Source organism: Schistocerca cancellata, chromosome 10 (assembly GCF_023864275.1).
Source record: "Schistocerca cancellata isolate TAMUIC-IGC-003103 chromosome 10, iqSchCanc2.1, whole genome shotgun sequence".
NCBI lineage: Eukaryota > Metazoa > Arthropoda > Insecta > Orthoptera > Acrididae > Schistocerca > Schistocerca cancellata.
The window spans coordinates 160,923,491-160,939,841 of record NC_064635.1 but is presented as its reverse complement, the minus strand read 5'-3'; the positions used below and the strand labels follow the sequence as shown (position 1 = coordinate 160,939,841).

The 16,351-nt window shown below is 42.8% G+C and overlaps 1 protein-coding gene across 1 annotated transcript in view; it reads right to left on the bottom strand.

Moving 5' to 3' along the window:
* Positions 1-16,351, bottom strand: part of LOC126106873 (poly [ADP-ribose] polymerase tankyrase-1-like) — a 135,371-nt gene that overhangs the window by 20,077 nt on the left and 98,943 nt on the right. The window contains exon 4 of the mRNA XM_049913271.1: positions 7,142-7,726. Coding sequence (XP_049769228.1) covers positions 7,142-7,726 — 585 coding nt within the window. The remainder of the gene's footprint in view (positions 1-7,141; positions 7,727-16,351) is intronic.

The window sequence follows — 16,351 nt, the reverse complement described above, 5'->3', positions numbered from 1 at the left end:
CTGCAACTAGAATCAGTTGAAAATTTAATTCCACTAGCTTGCACCCTCAGGGAGGTGGAGAAATGATATTCCAAAGACGTCACATCACATGTCAGGAGAATATGGGTGCGTGGGGGGCAGCATGCATGCGTGCCTTCAGGTAGGTGAAAAGATGATAATTTGAGGCTGCCAAATCAGAGGAATATGGATTGATTCAAAAAATCCTGAACAAATTAGTCCAAGGGCACATTGGTGGTTAAGGGTGTGTGAGGATGGGCACTGTCATGCATGAAATATACTCTTCTTGCCAGCATTCCCCTCCTTTGGTTTTAATGCTCCTTTTGAGTTTTTTAGGGTCACACAGTATTGTTGCACACTGGTGGTTTCCCGGAAGAAGCAATTTGACCAGAATGGTGCCTTTTTGGTCCCAAAATCCTGAGATCATGATTTTTGCCCAAAATTGTGGCTTTGGATTTTTTACAGGTGGGGAATTGGTGTGACTCAGCTGTGACAGCTGTCTTTTTGTCTCCGGTGTGTAAAGAGCCACTAGTGTTTCATCCGCTGTCACAATAGAGCTCAAAAAATTCTCACCTTCCAATTAAGTCGCTCAAGAAATTTGTGGGCACTTCTGATCCAATTTTTCTCATGCTGTTGTGTCAGCTGTTTTGGGATCCATCTTGTGCAGTTTCCAGTATCCCAGCATTCCTGTGATTTCTCATATAAGAGAGTTCTTGAGAGTTGTGGAAACACTGCAAAAATTTCATCCACTGTCAATTGGAAATCTTCACAGACAATGTCATTAATTTTAAGCAATAACTAATCAATCAAAACTGAAGGTCTTTCACTCCTCTGTTCATCATGAACATTTGTCCTGCCTGCACTAAGTTCCCTTCACCAATTTAAAACAGCTGTTCTCTTCATAACACCTTTGTTGTAAACCGTTCTGATTTATGAAAAAAATTTGTAGTAAGAAATGGATGAGCTCGCACTTGTGGGGGTTTCTTACCGACAACATTTACACAACTGGACACTACAAAATGGTTTTACATACTACCATGTTCCATGCTGTGGTCAGGGGATCCCCCTCTACCATACAGTGTTGCCAGCCCTCAGAAAACAATAAAACCATGGTGCATTACTGTCACAGTACACTTACTTCCTGAATATGCCTCATAGAATGACATTCTTCTGATCTTGAAATTAATATTAAGGAGCTGAGTCAACTGGACAAGGTCAAACATAACTGCAATGGTGACAAAGATTGAAGTTTGATCCACAAGGATATCGACTTGTTAATGTAAGAAAGCTACAATGAATACTGCTACACCAACGTAATGATCGATAATTTCACTATCGATGAAGAAGTTAAAATTTCATGTTCATAGATTGGTAACGAGTCAGATAAGATTCACAGTTGTGCACAACACTTGTATATTTGTGACTACTTCTCGAGCGAGCACAGTACGGAAAAATGTAAGACATCTCCAGAACTTGAAACAATGTTCCCAGCTGAATATTTATCAAAGGATTGGGATGGGGATTGGAACGTCACAACAGTTTTGGAGAAGAAATTAAAGTGGAACACTGGATTTCAAAATAGTCTGAGAAGAAGACTGTATGCTAATGTTTGAAAGAAGAAGACAAAAGGTGACTGGACAGTGAAGTGGAAGAAACTTCATGGTTACTGTCAAGTGATTAACAGCTTCTGATGGCTTGCAAAACTTCAGTTTGTATATAAATTCATTGTCTGTCTCATCTATCATAACTGAGTGTGTAGTGGGCTGTTGGAGAATCCTACCAATGATAGTGTGTAATAAAATTATGTTTTTGTACTGCACCAAGCTACTTTGCATGTGCTGAGTCTTTACATGTATGGCTGCACGGGAAATGTGAGTATTGTTTCTACATGATATTGCTGTCTGTTTTATTTAAGAGGTGCTGATGTGTATCACTAGGTCACTACAACATCATAAAGGGCAAACAACTCACTCAAAGAAAAAATACAATGTCAGCTCACATGGCAACATGAGTTGGCATGCTTCCTGCTATCTGTCACTGCCAATGATGGCTCCACAGAAAGTGCTGGTCCATCTACCACATGCTGCACAGTGGTCAGTGTATGTGTAAACACATCCATATGACATATGTTGTGGGACTTCTGCTGCATTTAACAGAATAAGTGCTGGTTAGGTTCTTACAAAGTGGAGTACTCATGAGGGAACTGAATGATTAAAATCAAATAGTGCTACATAAAGTGTGTTCACACCTGGGTTTCAAAAGATTCTGAGGTATTTATGAACAAACTTACATTTGCTTACAAGCTGTGATGAAAAAGTATCAGGAATTTAACTTTGTGGGCTTCATACATCCAATTTTTAATTTTTTATACCATGTATACATGTTTCTGATGTATATTTGGTTTATTATTGACAGGTTAAAAGGTTATACCTGTTTTTGAGAGTGGTGAATTTTTACTTTCAAAAACGGGATGTTGAAGACAAATTTTGTGTAACACAGGACCAGTTACCAGCTAGCTAGCATGCTGCAGTTAGGTCCTCTATAGGTCCCATGGTACGCATTTCAAATCAAAGCTCCACATAGTTCTTTGAACAAAATAAATTTATATTACTGTATAGGTGCAGGTCATTAAAATTACACAACTATAAGGAATAAAAAAATGATGAATTTTTACCTATTGTGTGTATATAGCATAGCAAGAAGAATACATTACTTCTGGTGATGATTTGAGGTGTACAGGGTGCGAATTTTAGTACTGTGAAATCATTTAATACACATCACAGAAACATTCTGTTTGGTGAAGAAGTAAAGAAAATTATTCTGGCGAATTGCCGAATCATCTTCAGAGAGGTTGCTGAAGATTTTGGTATGTCCTTTGGCTCATGTACAGCTATTTTTGCAGTTGGTTTTGGCATGAAATGTTTAGTAGCAAAGTCTGTTCCAAAATTGTTGAATTTTGTCACTTAGACATCACTCAGGAATTGCTGAATGAAAGTAACAACAATCCAAAACTTGTAAAGAAAGTCCAGTCATCCCAATGGGAACTGCCTGAAGAGACAAGACCAAAAAAATATTCGAAGAGTTCGATCATGTGAAGATCCTTCTCACTGTTTTCTTCATTTACAATGGATAGATCCTGCCTTCTGCTCGTACAGTCAAAAAGGAATACTACCTGGATGTTATACTCCATTTGTGTGAAGCAATCCAAAGAAAATGACCAGAATTGCTGCAAAACCATTTGTGGAAACTGCATAACAATAATGCTCCTATTCACACCTCAATGCTTGTTCATATTTTTTTGGCAAAAAACAAACCCATTATGTTGCCTCAGCCAGCATATTCCACGGACATGGCCTCCCGTGACTTCTTTCTATGAGCAAGGCTGAAGAGAACCATGATAGGTAATCGTTTCCCCACCACTGATGAGATAATAACAGAATTGCAGAAGGGGCTGAACACCATAATGAAAAGTGACTTCCAGAAGTCTTCCAAGACTGGAGAAAGCACTGGCACCAGTGTGTGATATCTGAGGGGGGATTACTTTAAAGGGCGCAAAGTAGATGTTGTTGAATAAATTAAGGTTCTTTAATGAACATAAAAGTTCCCAATACTTTTTGATCACAACTCACTAGTAAACAGCGTGTCACAAAGCTATCTCCGCCCTGCATTCTCTATTCCCTTCTGAGCTTACTAATCTTTAATATATTTTATTTGATGAAGTTTGAAAGATAATGCATCTTGTGTGTACATTTTGAACATTACAGCTAAGTAATTAATTGATGTTTGCCCATAATGATAACACCTCATTAAATGATGATCCTCTATAAGTATACACTCTTCTAAATACGAAGAATTTGTTTAATGTTAAGGACTAGAAATTGTTGATTTGAGGCTTACTAATTTCTTTGTAAAGAGTCATTTACAGAGTAGGTCGAAAACATAGTTCAATGTACCTGTACAATTAGTCAACAGTTGTTTAATGTCACAAGCATCTTCAATCATTCTGTTCATAACATTATGTAAATAACAATATTTCCTGAGTGTCTAATTATGTGAATGCATTTCTCATTTTGTGGAGAGAATTAAAAATTTTCATATTAATATACGCCTATTGATTAATAGTTACTTTCACACTGACTTATGCCACTTCTATATGGTAAAAATATTCTGCAAATATTATTATTTTATGTATTTTTGTAACTTATATGTTTCTTGAACATCACATTTCAAAGATTTTTCACTTATATTGTTCTGTACTTATCTTTGAAGCTCTTTACTGATGTAACAACATTTGATACATGTCTATAACTGCATGTGTATTTTAATTTATTGTCTTTTAGTCTTACACTATTGTTCCTTTCCTGTCTGCTGGGGCCATTTTTTCATTCATTTCGGAATGAAACTAAGTTTCCATACACTTCCAGCAGAAATTTATTTTTTCAAGTCTGAGGGAATGTGTGAGGATCCATATCCTCGCACATCATAATATTTGTTAGGTTTTAACTTTTTTTTGTAAGTTTACTGTTTACTATTACCACAGATTGAGTATCATATTAACACAGCTACAGCTGATTGGAGCTGTCTCCTGCAGTTAAAATTAATATTTGCCCACTGACAATGGTTGTGAATTCTTATTGTCATTGTTGTTATCGTGTGTGTGCTTGGTGTAATTTGTCAGTCAGACTATATCGGTCGCCTTCTTAGATGCAGACACATTCAGACGTGTGTTTGGATGATGTCGATAATATGTTCAGTCTATTTGTACCACATTAGAACTGTATCAAAAGTTTCAGAGTGAAGCAGTTAATTTTGTATTGTGGTATATGGAACATTACTAAATCAAAGTTTAATTTGAACTGGTTTAGAAGGAGTGACAATTTGAGTACTAAACAATTCAATCTGTTATCCACCATTAACTGTTATCAATTGAATCCTTCATAATCCACTTCCTAAAATGCTAGAAAAGGAATATGTACAATTGGATAGTTGGAGGCAGAGAGGAATACTTCAGAAATGTCAATAATATACCTGTTGGAGTGTTAATCAGGGTGAAATGGTGGTTTAAGATGAAACTCTCACTGTGAAACAGAAAGCTAGGGAATATGGGAGCACAGCTCACTTCTGCAAGCTGTCATCTTTAAAGAAGGGAGCAAAATGGAATTTTGAACAGCATCAATAAACACTCTTTGATCTTTTCCAAGAATCAAAGATTCTATACTCTTAATGGGACATCCATAACTGTTAATTGGGGTGGTCATGGTGAATAAAATCTGCTGCACTTTTAATTTCTAAGTTCCTTTATTAGGATAAAGACTTTTACACTACTCAGGACTCTTATCCCATCTTCAGGTGCTATGTAACTGTATATAACAAAACCATACAAGTAAAGTGGCGACATTAAAAAATCAATTCAGATCTCATGCATCGTGAACAATCTAAGATTCACTTCCAGGATTTTCAGAAATTAAACGAAAATTTTAACATCTTTTCACTTTCCTCTCCAGCTGATGCTGACAGTGTACAAACTGTATTAGAACTTACCTACAGTGTGACAGACAGCTGTGTGGCAAGTTCCATTACAAAATTAGTCTCAATTTTATAAGAATCTTTCTCAACATAAATCTCCATGATTTTGCAAGTCTGCAGCAATGGTTATGTTGATGTTCAGGTGTACATACATGTGCAAGCAATTTTTTTCCACAATGAAGAGAACAATATCTACCCCAGAAGCCCAGTACAAGACTTCAGGTAATAACTTGTTTATGAAATAATGCAGATTATAAAGTGGTACCAACACCGGAGCTTTAGTGAAAAGCAAAGTACATAATATTTATTGACATTCTGTGTTTTATGTTTAAATGTATGAATAAAACGGTCATGAAATAGAAGTCAGTGTCAGTTTACACTTTGCCTGAAAACGACAGTCATCATAAGGCTGCACCAACTGAGTGAAATATCACGTCTTTACACATGTCTGCTTGTGTCTGTATATGTGCGGATGGATGTGTGTGTGTGTCTGCGAGTGTATACCTGTGCCTTTTTCCCCTTAAGATAAGTCTTTCCGCTTCCGGGATTGGAATGACTCCTTACCCTCTCCCTTAAAACGCAAATCCTTTTGTCTTTCCCTCTCCTTCCCTCTTTCCTGATGAAGCAGCCGTGGGTTGCAAAAGCTTGAAATTTGTGTGTGTGTTTGTGTTTGTTATTGTCTCTATCAACATACCAATGTTTCGTTTGGTAAGTTACAGCATCCTTGTTTTTAGATATATTTAAAATGAAAGAAGACATTCATGCTCCCACCAACAAATTCTTACAAAATGACCATTAGGATACATTAAAAGAGATCAGAAATTTAAATATCTCTCTCCTCTCCCCCCCCCCCTCCCCCCCCCCCTCTCTCTCTCTCTCTCACACACACACACACACACACACACACACACACACAGAGAGAGAGAGAGAGAGAGAGAGAGAGAGAGAGAGAGAGAGGAGAGAGACGAGAAAAGAAAGAAAGAAGAATGAAACAAGCAAATAATGAACATTACTGGCTTTGATATGGTGTAAACATGATATTTTACACATAAAAGTACTAGGTCGTTATTTGTCTCTTTAGACTGCATTTGTTGATGTCATATCCTTTTGAACTAATATGTAAGAAGTCATAAAATGTAAAAGCAATGATCAATCATGAAGACTTTCAGATTCTCACTGAACAAGGAAGAGACAATTTTGTTCCACATACACTTGCAGCTTCAGTGGGAAAGAACAGATTCGTTTAGATGATTCACATGGGCTTTGAAAACAAGTATAAAACTTCATTTTTTCTAAAAGCACATAAAATCAATGCATTACTTCAGTCTACAATTCATGACTACGTACGAAAATGTTCTTTAATTCACTTGTCAGTGTCCACTCACAGAAGTCTTATTTTCATTGAGATAAGGGACACACAACTGTACATAAACAGCTCTGCAGCTGATAAGATAGCTTATGAGTGTCCTTGACTGTACTTGAAGCAGTGTACAAACAGCTTTTGTCAGTCCAAAGGGTTTTGGTTTGAGGAACTGCCCTTCCAATATTCTTATAGTGATTTACAAAGAATAGATGTAGATGACATTTCTGAAGGTGACTTTTACAAGAAGTAACAAACCTTGTTTTTGCTGGTGTCGTTGCAATCAGACGACTGAATTCCACAAATTTTTCAGGGTGGTTGTGCACGGCTTCTTTCCACCCCTCAGTGGCCACCACTTTGGTAAAGTTGGTCCGGAGGAAGCATCCAGACGCTTCCTTCAGGTGAGGACACGAATGCTGCAATGCGACCGAGGCACTCGTCATCACATTTTCCACCGACAGATCACGCGCCAGCTGTATTTCGCATTGTGCTTTCAAGTCAGACATGCAATATCTATCTGCAGCCACCAGGAGCTGTGGTGTCACACGGCAGTGCTGTGGAATGCTGTCCTTGTACATAAATTGCAGTAGCTGCTGCAACACTTCCGGTTCGACATCTTCGATGAGGATACAACCGCTGCTGGCCTTCTCCGTGTTGTGGGCCAGCATTGAGGCAAACACTGGGCTTCTGGCCACCAACACAGACCTGTGTACAGCTAGCTGAATGTCTCTCGCCACTAACGTTATGAGTGCAGCATCCCTGGCGTCCAAGACGGCACCCAAGTCGTAGGCCAGAACTTTTGGATTCTCATTTGTCTCTGATGCACTGGCTGCACCTGAAACACTAAAACCAGAAGAATTATGCTGTTATGTGTGTTCACAAACTGGAAGTTCTCATTAAGGAGTATGCGAGGCAGTGTTGCAGAGTGTTATTGGCCTTTTAATACACATGTCAAGGAGAGGGCAGGTGATGCCACTGTCAGTCACCACCGGCCGCGGTGGTCTAGCGGTTCTAGGCGCTCAATCCGGAGCTGCGCGGCTGCTACGGTCGCAGGTTCGAATCCTGCCTTGGGCATGGATGTGTGTGATGTCCTTAGGTTAGTTAGGTTTAAGTAGTTCTAAGTTCTAGGGGACTGATGACCATAGATATTAAGTCCCATAGTGCTCAGAGCCATTTGAACCATTTTTGTCAGTCACCACATCTGGGTTTGACCTCCATCTTTTCAAAATTTTTACACATTGTGTGGACCGTGCAGAGGTCACCCAATACTCAGCGCAGTAGGCAGTCTGTGTGGGCTGGATCATCAGGTACTACTACGGTGGTATCCGTCTGATAATGCAGGGAATGTACAACTAGAGCACTGCAAGCGCCTCGCCTATCTGCGTAGTCTGCACACTCCTACAGTGTGTGAGAGAGAACGAGACCACACTCCACAAATGTTGACGGATGTTGCCAAAGCTTCATAACACAAGTGAGTGAGCAATTAGTTACGGCCACACAGATGCCACAAACTTGTCCACAATCACGAGAATGTCACACACTCACGGTCACTTGCATACAGACTGTGAATTTGCAATGTGCACGTGCGCGATGAGCTTCACTTATCACCACAGCTGGGGAACATTTATTCGAATTAAAAATTATTACTCATTATTTAACGTAATTGGACAGATAAAAAAATCTACTCACCAAGAGGAGGCAGGAGAACACATATATAAAACTAATGATTTCAACAATTGATTACATTCATTGATATAAATAAAAATATTATGTATTTACATGAATAAAGAACACTATGAATGATAGATACACCTAAAATCCAATGAATTTATTGCACCAATTCTTTGTAATTTATTAAACAAATTTGTTTTCAAAACATTTTTCTTTGACCTGCTGATCAGAAAGTTTATCTGATTCGCAAAGACTTGCCATTGTGATACACTGAAGAACATATGTTCTACACATGTAAAAAGGATATTGGTGTGTTATATCTCTTAAAATCATCTCTACTTCATTATAACAATACAAGAATTTCAAATCACAATTGTCTTCAGAAAATATGGAGAAATCATCAATTCTGCTGTAGTTTCTTGCAAATAATTCATTGCGATTCCACATGAGTTTCACCTCCAAAATCATTTCAAAATAAAATTTTTGTTTTACAACGTAACCTTGTTTGAAACTCCTGACCCAATTTCTTCAAAATTTCGTTAGCTATTATATGTTTGCAGTTAGTTGGAAGTCTCCCTCAGCCATGGACAGCAATGCACAATGCAAGTGCAAGTGTTTTTAAACAATGGGTAAAACATTGTTGCAATAATTGTAGTTGGTGTAGTTGGTTGTCTCTTGACACTTTCTCTGTAAAAAGTAGCCCGTGTGCAGCAATATTATGAAATATTTTATGTACAGAAACCCAGAGTCTCTTCTGTAATTTTTCAATTCCAAAGTTGCATGTCACATCAAAAAACAATTCCAATTTCTAAGAGAAAGCTTCCTCAGAGCCAATTCTAAAATACTTTTGAATGGCTTTGGACATTCAGCAGGATTCCTTAAATATCTTAGGAGACTTTTAAAATTGGAGAAACTAAAAGCAGAAGGAAAACTTAAAAATCCACTACAGGAAGGGGTTGGCTGTCCCCAAAAAGAGCTTCAAATAACTGACGTCATCTCACTGGCACTAATAAACTCGAGAACGCAATCGGCCGAGCGCGTGTCATCTGCTAAAATGAACGATATATCAGGTGACAGCTGTAGACGGGCGCGTAATGGAGTAAAATAGGGGCACTCAATTAAAAGGTGTCTTACCGTCCACAGCTGAGAGCAGTGGAGACAGAGTGGGGGAGGATCGCCGCTTAAAAGATGTCGATGGCTAAAAAGACAGTTCCCTATCCGGAGTCTAGTTAAAATTACCTCCTCCCGACGACGCGTTTGGGAGGAAGAGGTCCAAGCACAGGGAAGAGCTTTCACATCCCACAATTTATTATGGGGAAGTGTCGACCAATGTGCATGCCATAAAAGAACAACACGACAACATAAAACGCTCCGTAGATCGGCGAAGGGAATCGATCGAATAGCTGGTCGAAGAAGAGAGACTGCAGCCTTGGCCGCTATATTGCCGCCTCATTGCCACAGATACCAACGTGTCCTGGGAGCCAGAGGAATGCCACAGAGACGCCCCCCCAAATGGAGCAAGCGCAGGCAGTCCTGAATCCGGTGGACCAGAGGGTGGACAGGGTAGAGAGTTTGGAGACTGAGGAGAGAGCTGAGAGAATCTGAACAGATAACATACTGTATCTGCTGATGGCGGCGGATGTATTGGACAGCCTGGAGAACAGCGTAAAGCTCCGCAGTATAAACCGAACACTGGCTGGGAAGCCGAAATCGATTTTGGGTGTCGTCAACAATATAGGCACCCCCTACACCTAATGATGTTTTCGAGCCATCAGTGTAAATAAATGTGGCTTCCTTCATTTGTGCACATAGAGCAGCAAATGCCCGACGATAAACAGTTGAAGGGGTACCATCCTTGGGAAATTGACAAAGTTCACGGAGCAGGCAGATCCGGGGACGGAGCCAAGGCGGTGCTGTACCCCAAGTTGTCAAGAATGTGTTAGGAAAGCGGAAGGAAAGAGAATGGAACAGTTGACGGAAGCGGACTCCCGGTGGTAGTAGGGAGGAAGGGCAGCCTGTATATCCTACATCCAAAGAGGCATCGAAAAAAATGTCATGGGCCGGAATAGCAGGCATGGAAGACAGATGGCTAGCATAACGACTCAGAAGGACAGCTCACCGATTGGACAGCGGAGGTTCAGCAGTCTCAGCATAAAGGCTTTCCACAGGGCTGGTGTAAAAAGCTCCAGACACTAAACGTAATCCACGGTGGTGGATAGAGTCGAGACGCCGAAGAATAGATGGCCGAGCAGAGGAGTAAAGTATGTTTCCATAGTCCAATTTTGAGTGCACTAAGGAGCGATAGAGGCGGAGAAGGACCACTCAGTCCGCTCCCCAGGAGGTACCATTCAGGACACGGAGGGTGTTGAGGGATCGCAGACAGCGAGCCGAAAGATAGGAAATGTGGGAGGACCAGCACAGTTTTCTGTCAAACATAAGACCCAAGAATTTAGCGACGTCCGAAAATGGAAGGTTGACAGGTCCTAGATGTAAGGAGGGTGGAAGAAACTCCTTACGTCGCCAAAAATTAACACAAACGGTCTTACTGGGAGAAAAACGGAAGCCGATTATGATGCTCCAAGAGTGGAAGCGATCGAGACATCCTTGAAGATGTCGTACAAGAAGGCTGGTCCGTTGAGAGCTGTAGTAGATCACAAAATCGTCCACAAAGAGGGAGCCCGAGACATCAGGAAGGAGACAATCCATAATCGGATTTATGGCAATGGCAAACAGTACAACACTCAGCACGGAGCCCTGGGGTACCCCGTTTTCTTGGGAGAAAGTACAGGAGAGAGTAGTGTTCACCCGCACTCTAAATGTGCGCTCTGCCATAAATTCGTGAAGAAAAAGGGGCAGCCGACCTCGAAAGCACCAAGAGAACAGTGTGCGGAAGATGCTTGTCCTCCAACAGGTATCGTATGCTCTCTCCAGATCAAAAAATATTGCTACTGTTTGGCGTTTCCGGAGAAAATTGTTCATGACATAAATGGAGAGAGCAACAAGATGGTCAACTGCAGAACGATGCTTTCGGAAACCGCATTGGACAGGTGTTAAAAGACTGCGGGACTCCAGCCGCCAAGCTAAACGGAAATTCACCATACGCTCCAAAACCTTACATACACTACTCGTGAGAGAAATGGGGTGATAGCTGGGCAATAGCTAGAGGGGAGATGTTTGTCCTTTCCAGGTTTCGGAACAGGAACGACGATAGCTGCCCACCATCGTATGGGAAAAGTACTGTCGGTCCAAATTCAATAATAAAGGCGAAGGAGGTAACGCAGACTATGGTATGATAAATGCAGCAACATTTGGATGTGGATACTATCCGGTCCTGGGGCGGAGGAGCGAGAAGAAGAGAGTGCATGTTCGAGTTCCTGCATGGAGAAAACAGTATTGTAGCTTTCGCGATTTTGAGAGGAGAAAGCAAGAGATCGCACTTCCGCTGCATGTTTCTTTGGGAGAAACGCTGGCGGGTAATTTGAAGAGCTCGAAATCACAGCAAAGTGTTGACCCAATGAGTTAGAAATTGCGACGGGGTCCACTAATGTATCATGCGTGACAGTGAGCCCAGAGACCGGGGAGAAACTAGGCGCGCCTGAGAACCGTTGAATCTGACTCCAAACTTCCAAGGAGGGAGTGAAGGTGTTAAATGAGCTAGTAAAGAATTTCCAGCTTTCCTTCTTGCTATCACGGATGACGCGACGGCATCACGCTCGGAACTGCTTATAGCGGATACAGTTGTCCTAAGTAGGATGGTGGCGGAAAACGCGAAGAGCACGTTGCCGCTCACGTATTGCGTCACGGCATGCCTCGTTCCACCAAGGAACTGGGGGGCGCCGGGGCAATGCGGAGGTGCGTGGTATTGAACGTTCCGCAGCTGTAAGAATAACGTCTGTAATACGTGTGACCTCATCGTCGACGCTAGGAAAGTGACGGTCATCGAATGTTGCTAGAGACGAAAAAAGTGTCCAATCGGCTTGGCCAAACTTTCAGCGTCACGGGCGCATATATGGCTGTTGAGGCTGCAGTCTAAGGACACATGGAAAGTGGTCACTCGAGTGTGTATCATCAAGGGCGAACCATTCGAAGCCCCGAGCTAGCGGAATAGTACCGACCGAAAGGTCCAAATGAGAGAAATTTGTTGTGGAGGCAGACAAAAATGTAGGGTCCCCAGTGTTGAGGCAAACTAGATCCGCTTGGTGGAAGACGTCTAGCAATAGTGAGCCAAGCGGACAAGGATGTGGAGATCCCCAAAGCGGGTGGTGGGCATTGAAGTCCCCAACCAGCAAATAGGGGGGTGGAAGCTGACCAAGAAGATGAAGGAGATCAGCTCGTGCCATTGGTGTGGACGATGGAATGTATACAGTACAAAGAGAAAAGGTGTATCCAGAAAGGAAAAGACGGACAGCGACAGCTTGGAAGGAAGTGTTTAAGGGGATTGGGTGATAATGGAGAGTATTATGGAGAAGAATCATGAGTCCTCCATGTGCTGGAGTGCCTTCAACAGAGGGGAGATCAAATCGGACGGACTGAAAATGGGGGAGAACAAAGCGGTCATGGGGACACAGCTTTGTTTCCTGAAGACAGAAGATGACCGGCGAGTAGGATCGTAAGAGGATCGACAATTCATCCCGATTGGCTCGAAGACCGCGGATATTCCAGTGGATAATGGACATAGGGTGAACAGAAAATGGAGGAATGTGACCAAGGTTGCCATCAACTCAGCGACTGCTCAGAGCTTGCGACCGACAGCATGGAATGGCATTCAAACGAAGGCAGAAGATCGTGATCCATAGGTTGTTCAGGAGCAGCTCCTGCCACCAGCGATCGGCCGGTTGATCGGCCACCAGCAGTGCGCCTCAGCGACACAGAAGACGGCCGAGGGCGATTACCGCCAGGTGGTGCTGTAGATGAGACACGCCTCGGCGGAGAAGGAGATGAAATGGGTTTCTTACTAGCCTTCTTGGAAACATGATGTTTAGATGAAGGAGGAACCGATGGTTGTGAAGTTGGGGTATGTAAAAAATCTTCACGAGTATGCTCTTTTTTTGGTGTCTGACTTTCGGGCTCGAGATTTAGCAGAACCCGATGAAGGGTGAGCCATAGAGTGGGCAGGCAAAAGTGGGGAGGTTGAATGGGCAATCTTTGCGCTGGTCGATCTGATGACCGTGGCACTAAAGGTAAGGTCACAAGTCTGCGTGGCCGCCTCCTTTCTTGGCTGAGGAGAGGCAAGGACAGTGCTGTATTTTCCTGTCTGAGGCACGGTGGGCTGTCGACTGGCGAATAATTTTCGAGCAGCAAAGGTCGACACCTTTTCCTTCACTCTGATTTCCTGAATGAGCTTTTCGTCTTTAAAAAGGGGGCAATCTCAAGAGGAAGCAGCGTGGTCACCCATACAGTTGATGTAACGAGTGGATGGAGGTGGACAAGCACCCTCATGGGCATCCTTGCCACATGTAACACATTTGGCCAGATTGGAACAGGACTGGGTGGTGTGACTGAACCACTGACACCAATAGCAACGCGTAGGGTTTGGGATGTAAGGGCGAACGGACATTATCTCATAGCCTGCTTTGATTTTTGATGGGAGTTGAACTTTGTCAAATGTCAAGAAGACATGTTGATGTTCGTGTCAACCCTTTTCATGACTCTATGGACTGCCGTTATGCCCTGGTCAGACAGGTAGTGTTGAATTTCCTCGTCGGACAATCCATCGAGGGAGCGTGTATAAACGACCCCACATGATGAATGTAAAGTACGATGCGTTCCACCCGGACAGGGAAGGTGTGTAGCAGTGAAGTATGCAGCAATTTTTGTGCCTGGAGGGCACTGACTGTTTATAACAACAAGGTGCCATTTCGTAATCTGGAACAAGACTTTACAGAACCTGCAATTGCATCGACACCTTTCTGAATAATGAAAGGGTTGACCGTGGAGAAGTTGTGACCTTCGTCAGACCGAGAAACAACAAGGAACTGTGGCAATGATGGAAGGACTGTTTGTGGCTGAGACTCATTGAACTTACGCTTGTGAGCTGATATAGTAGAAGATGAGGAAACCATTGCGAAAGTATCCCCCATGATTACCGGCGTCTCCGATGGCGTGCTCCTTCCTTGTGGGGGCCCTCTCTGAGGGCACTCCCGCCTTAGGTGATTGTTCACAACTCCCGAGAAACGGAAGGAGGGACCAATCGGCACTTTCGGAAGGTATCAGCTTGGGTAATTACCCCTCCCTGGGCCTGGCCATTACCAGGGGGTACGTACGTGTCCTACCTGTCTACCCGGGGCAGGGAATTACGCGTTACCCCGTCACCGGCTATGCATGGAAATGCGTGGGTCGGCCTTCAGACACGCACACAGAGGTCTCAAACGCCACAGTGGAGAAAAGGGCAAAGAGAAGAGGTAAGGAAAAGAGAAGGACAAAGGAAGGACGAAGACGTGCAGGCGGAGAAAGCAAAGAATTTGTTACTGTTTCGAGCGTCCGTCTCCGGACGTAGGCACAATACATACTCCCAGAGGGGGAGAAAGGGAAGGAAAGAGGCGGAGGTGAGGGGGGGGGGGGGGGGAAAGATGGGGGATGGGGAAGGATGCGGAAAGGGAAGGTACGCAGCCCGGAAAGGAAAAAAGGCCACATTAGCTCGGGGTCCCATGCTCGCTACACACGTATCCACAAAAGAGTTGTGGACCCCCTGGGGGTTTCACTCATTCTGTAGCACTAGAAACAAACAAATCATGTGATTATAACAACAAGATTCCTATATCTGATAATGTTGGCACTCTAAGGAATGTTCACAGACTGAGTGTATTTGTCAGTTACATTCTCATCTTTGACTGCTTATGTAGAATATCTTGAGGAACCAACTGACTGCTGTCTGAAAGGGACACTAGTTCTTAGGTAACCAAACATTTTATAAGCAAAGGTACAATCCCATTGCATAGAGTGTTGTGCATCAAACTTGTTTCTTAATGTTGAAATGTCAATGTTAAGAAACAAGTTTGATGCATAACACTATGCAAGTGGATTGTTATCTTTGCTTATAATGTTTGTGTTGTGACTCGCCAATTATTCAAAGTGCCGCCACGCAATTACGCACGTCCTCTACGTGCGGCGCTGTCTGCCAGCCATGCAGCAGCTGCGCCACCTAAGCGGCCAGCCGAGCAGCGGCCGCTAGACTGAGACTCAGTGTTTAATCGAATGCCGACTTGTACACAGGTCACCTTACTCAGTGACTTATGTGTGTTGTTGTGTTGTCCGAAATATGTGTTAAATTTGAAGATTTAACAATTGGCGACGAGGATGGGATTTTTCCTTTTCACCGTTGACTCACAGGGTTCCATGGCTACTGTCGAGCAGCTCTTGCAAAATCTCCTTGAACAGCAAACGCTTCTAACAGCGGCGATTCGCGATTTCGTCGTGGCGTCAAATGCGGGGCATTTCTCGTCGTTGGCTGTACCTCCTTTTGCACCTTACGATGAGATGGCGGAAGACTGATCTGATTATGAAAAACGTCTTCGACAGCACTTCTTGGCATTTCATGTCACGGACGAACAACCATGTAAGTCTCTGTTCCTTTCCTGGATTTCACCTCAAATGTATCGGTTGTTGTCGCAATTGGCTCCTTTGAAGGATCCTGCATCTTTGTCCTTTGCTGAAATGTGCTCCCTTCTGTCTGTCTATTTTCAAAAGCAAACACACGTGGTAGCCTCTCGTGTTGCCTTTTATCGTTGTCAAAAACAACCAAATCAGTCCTATCGCGCTTGGGCTGCTGAACTTCACGGCCTCAGTCGAAAGTGTCAA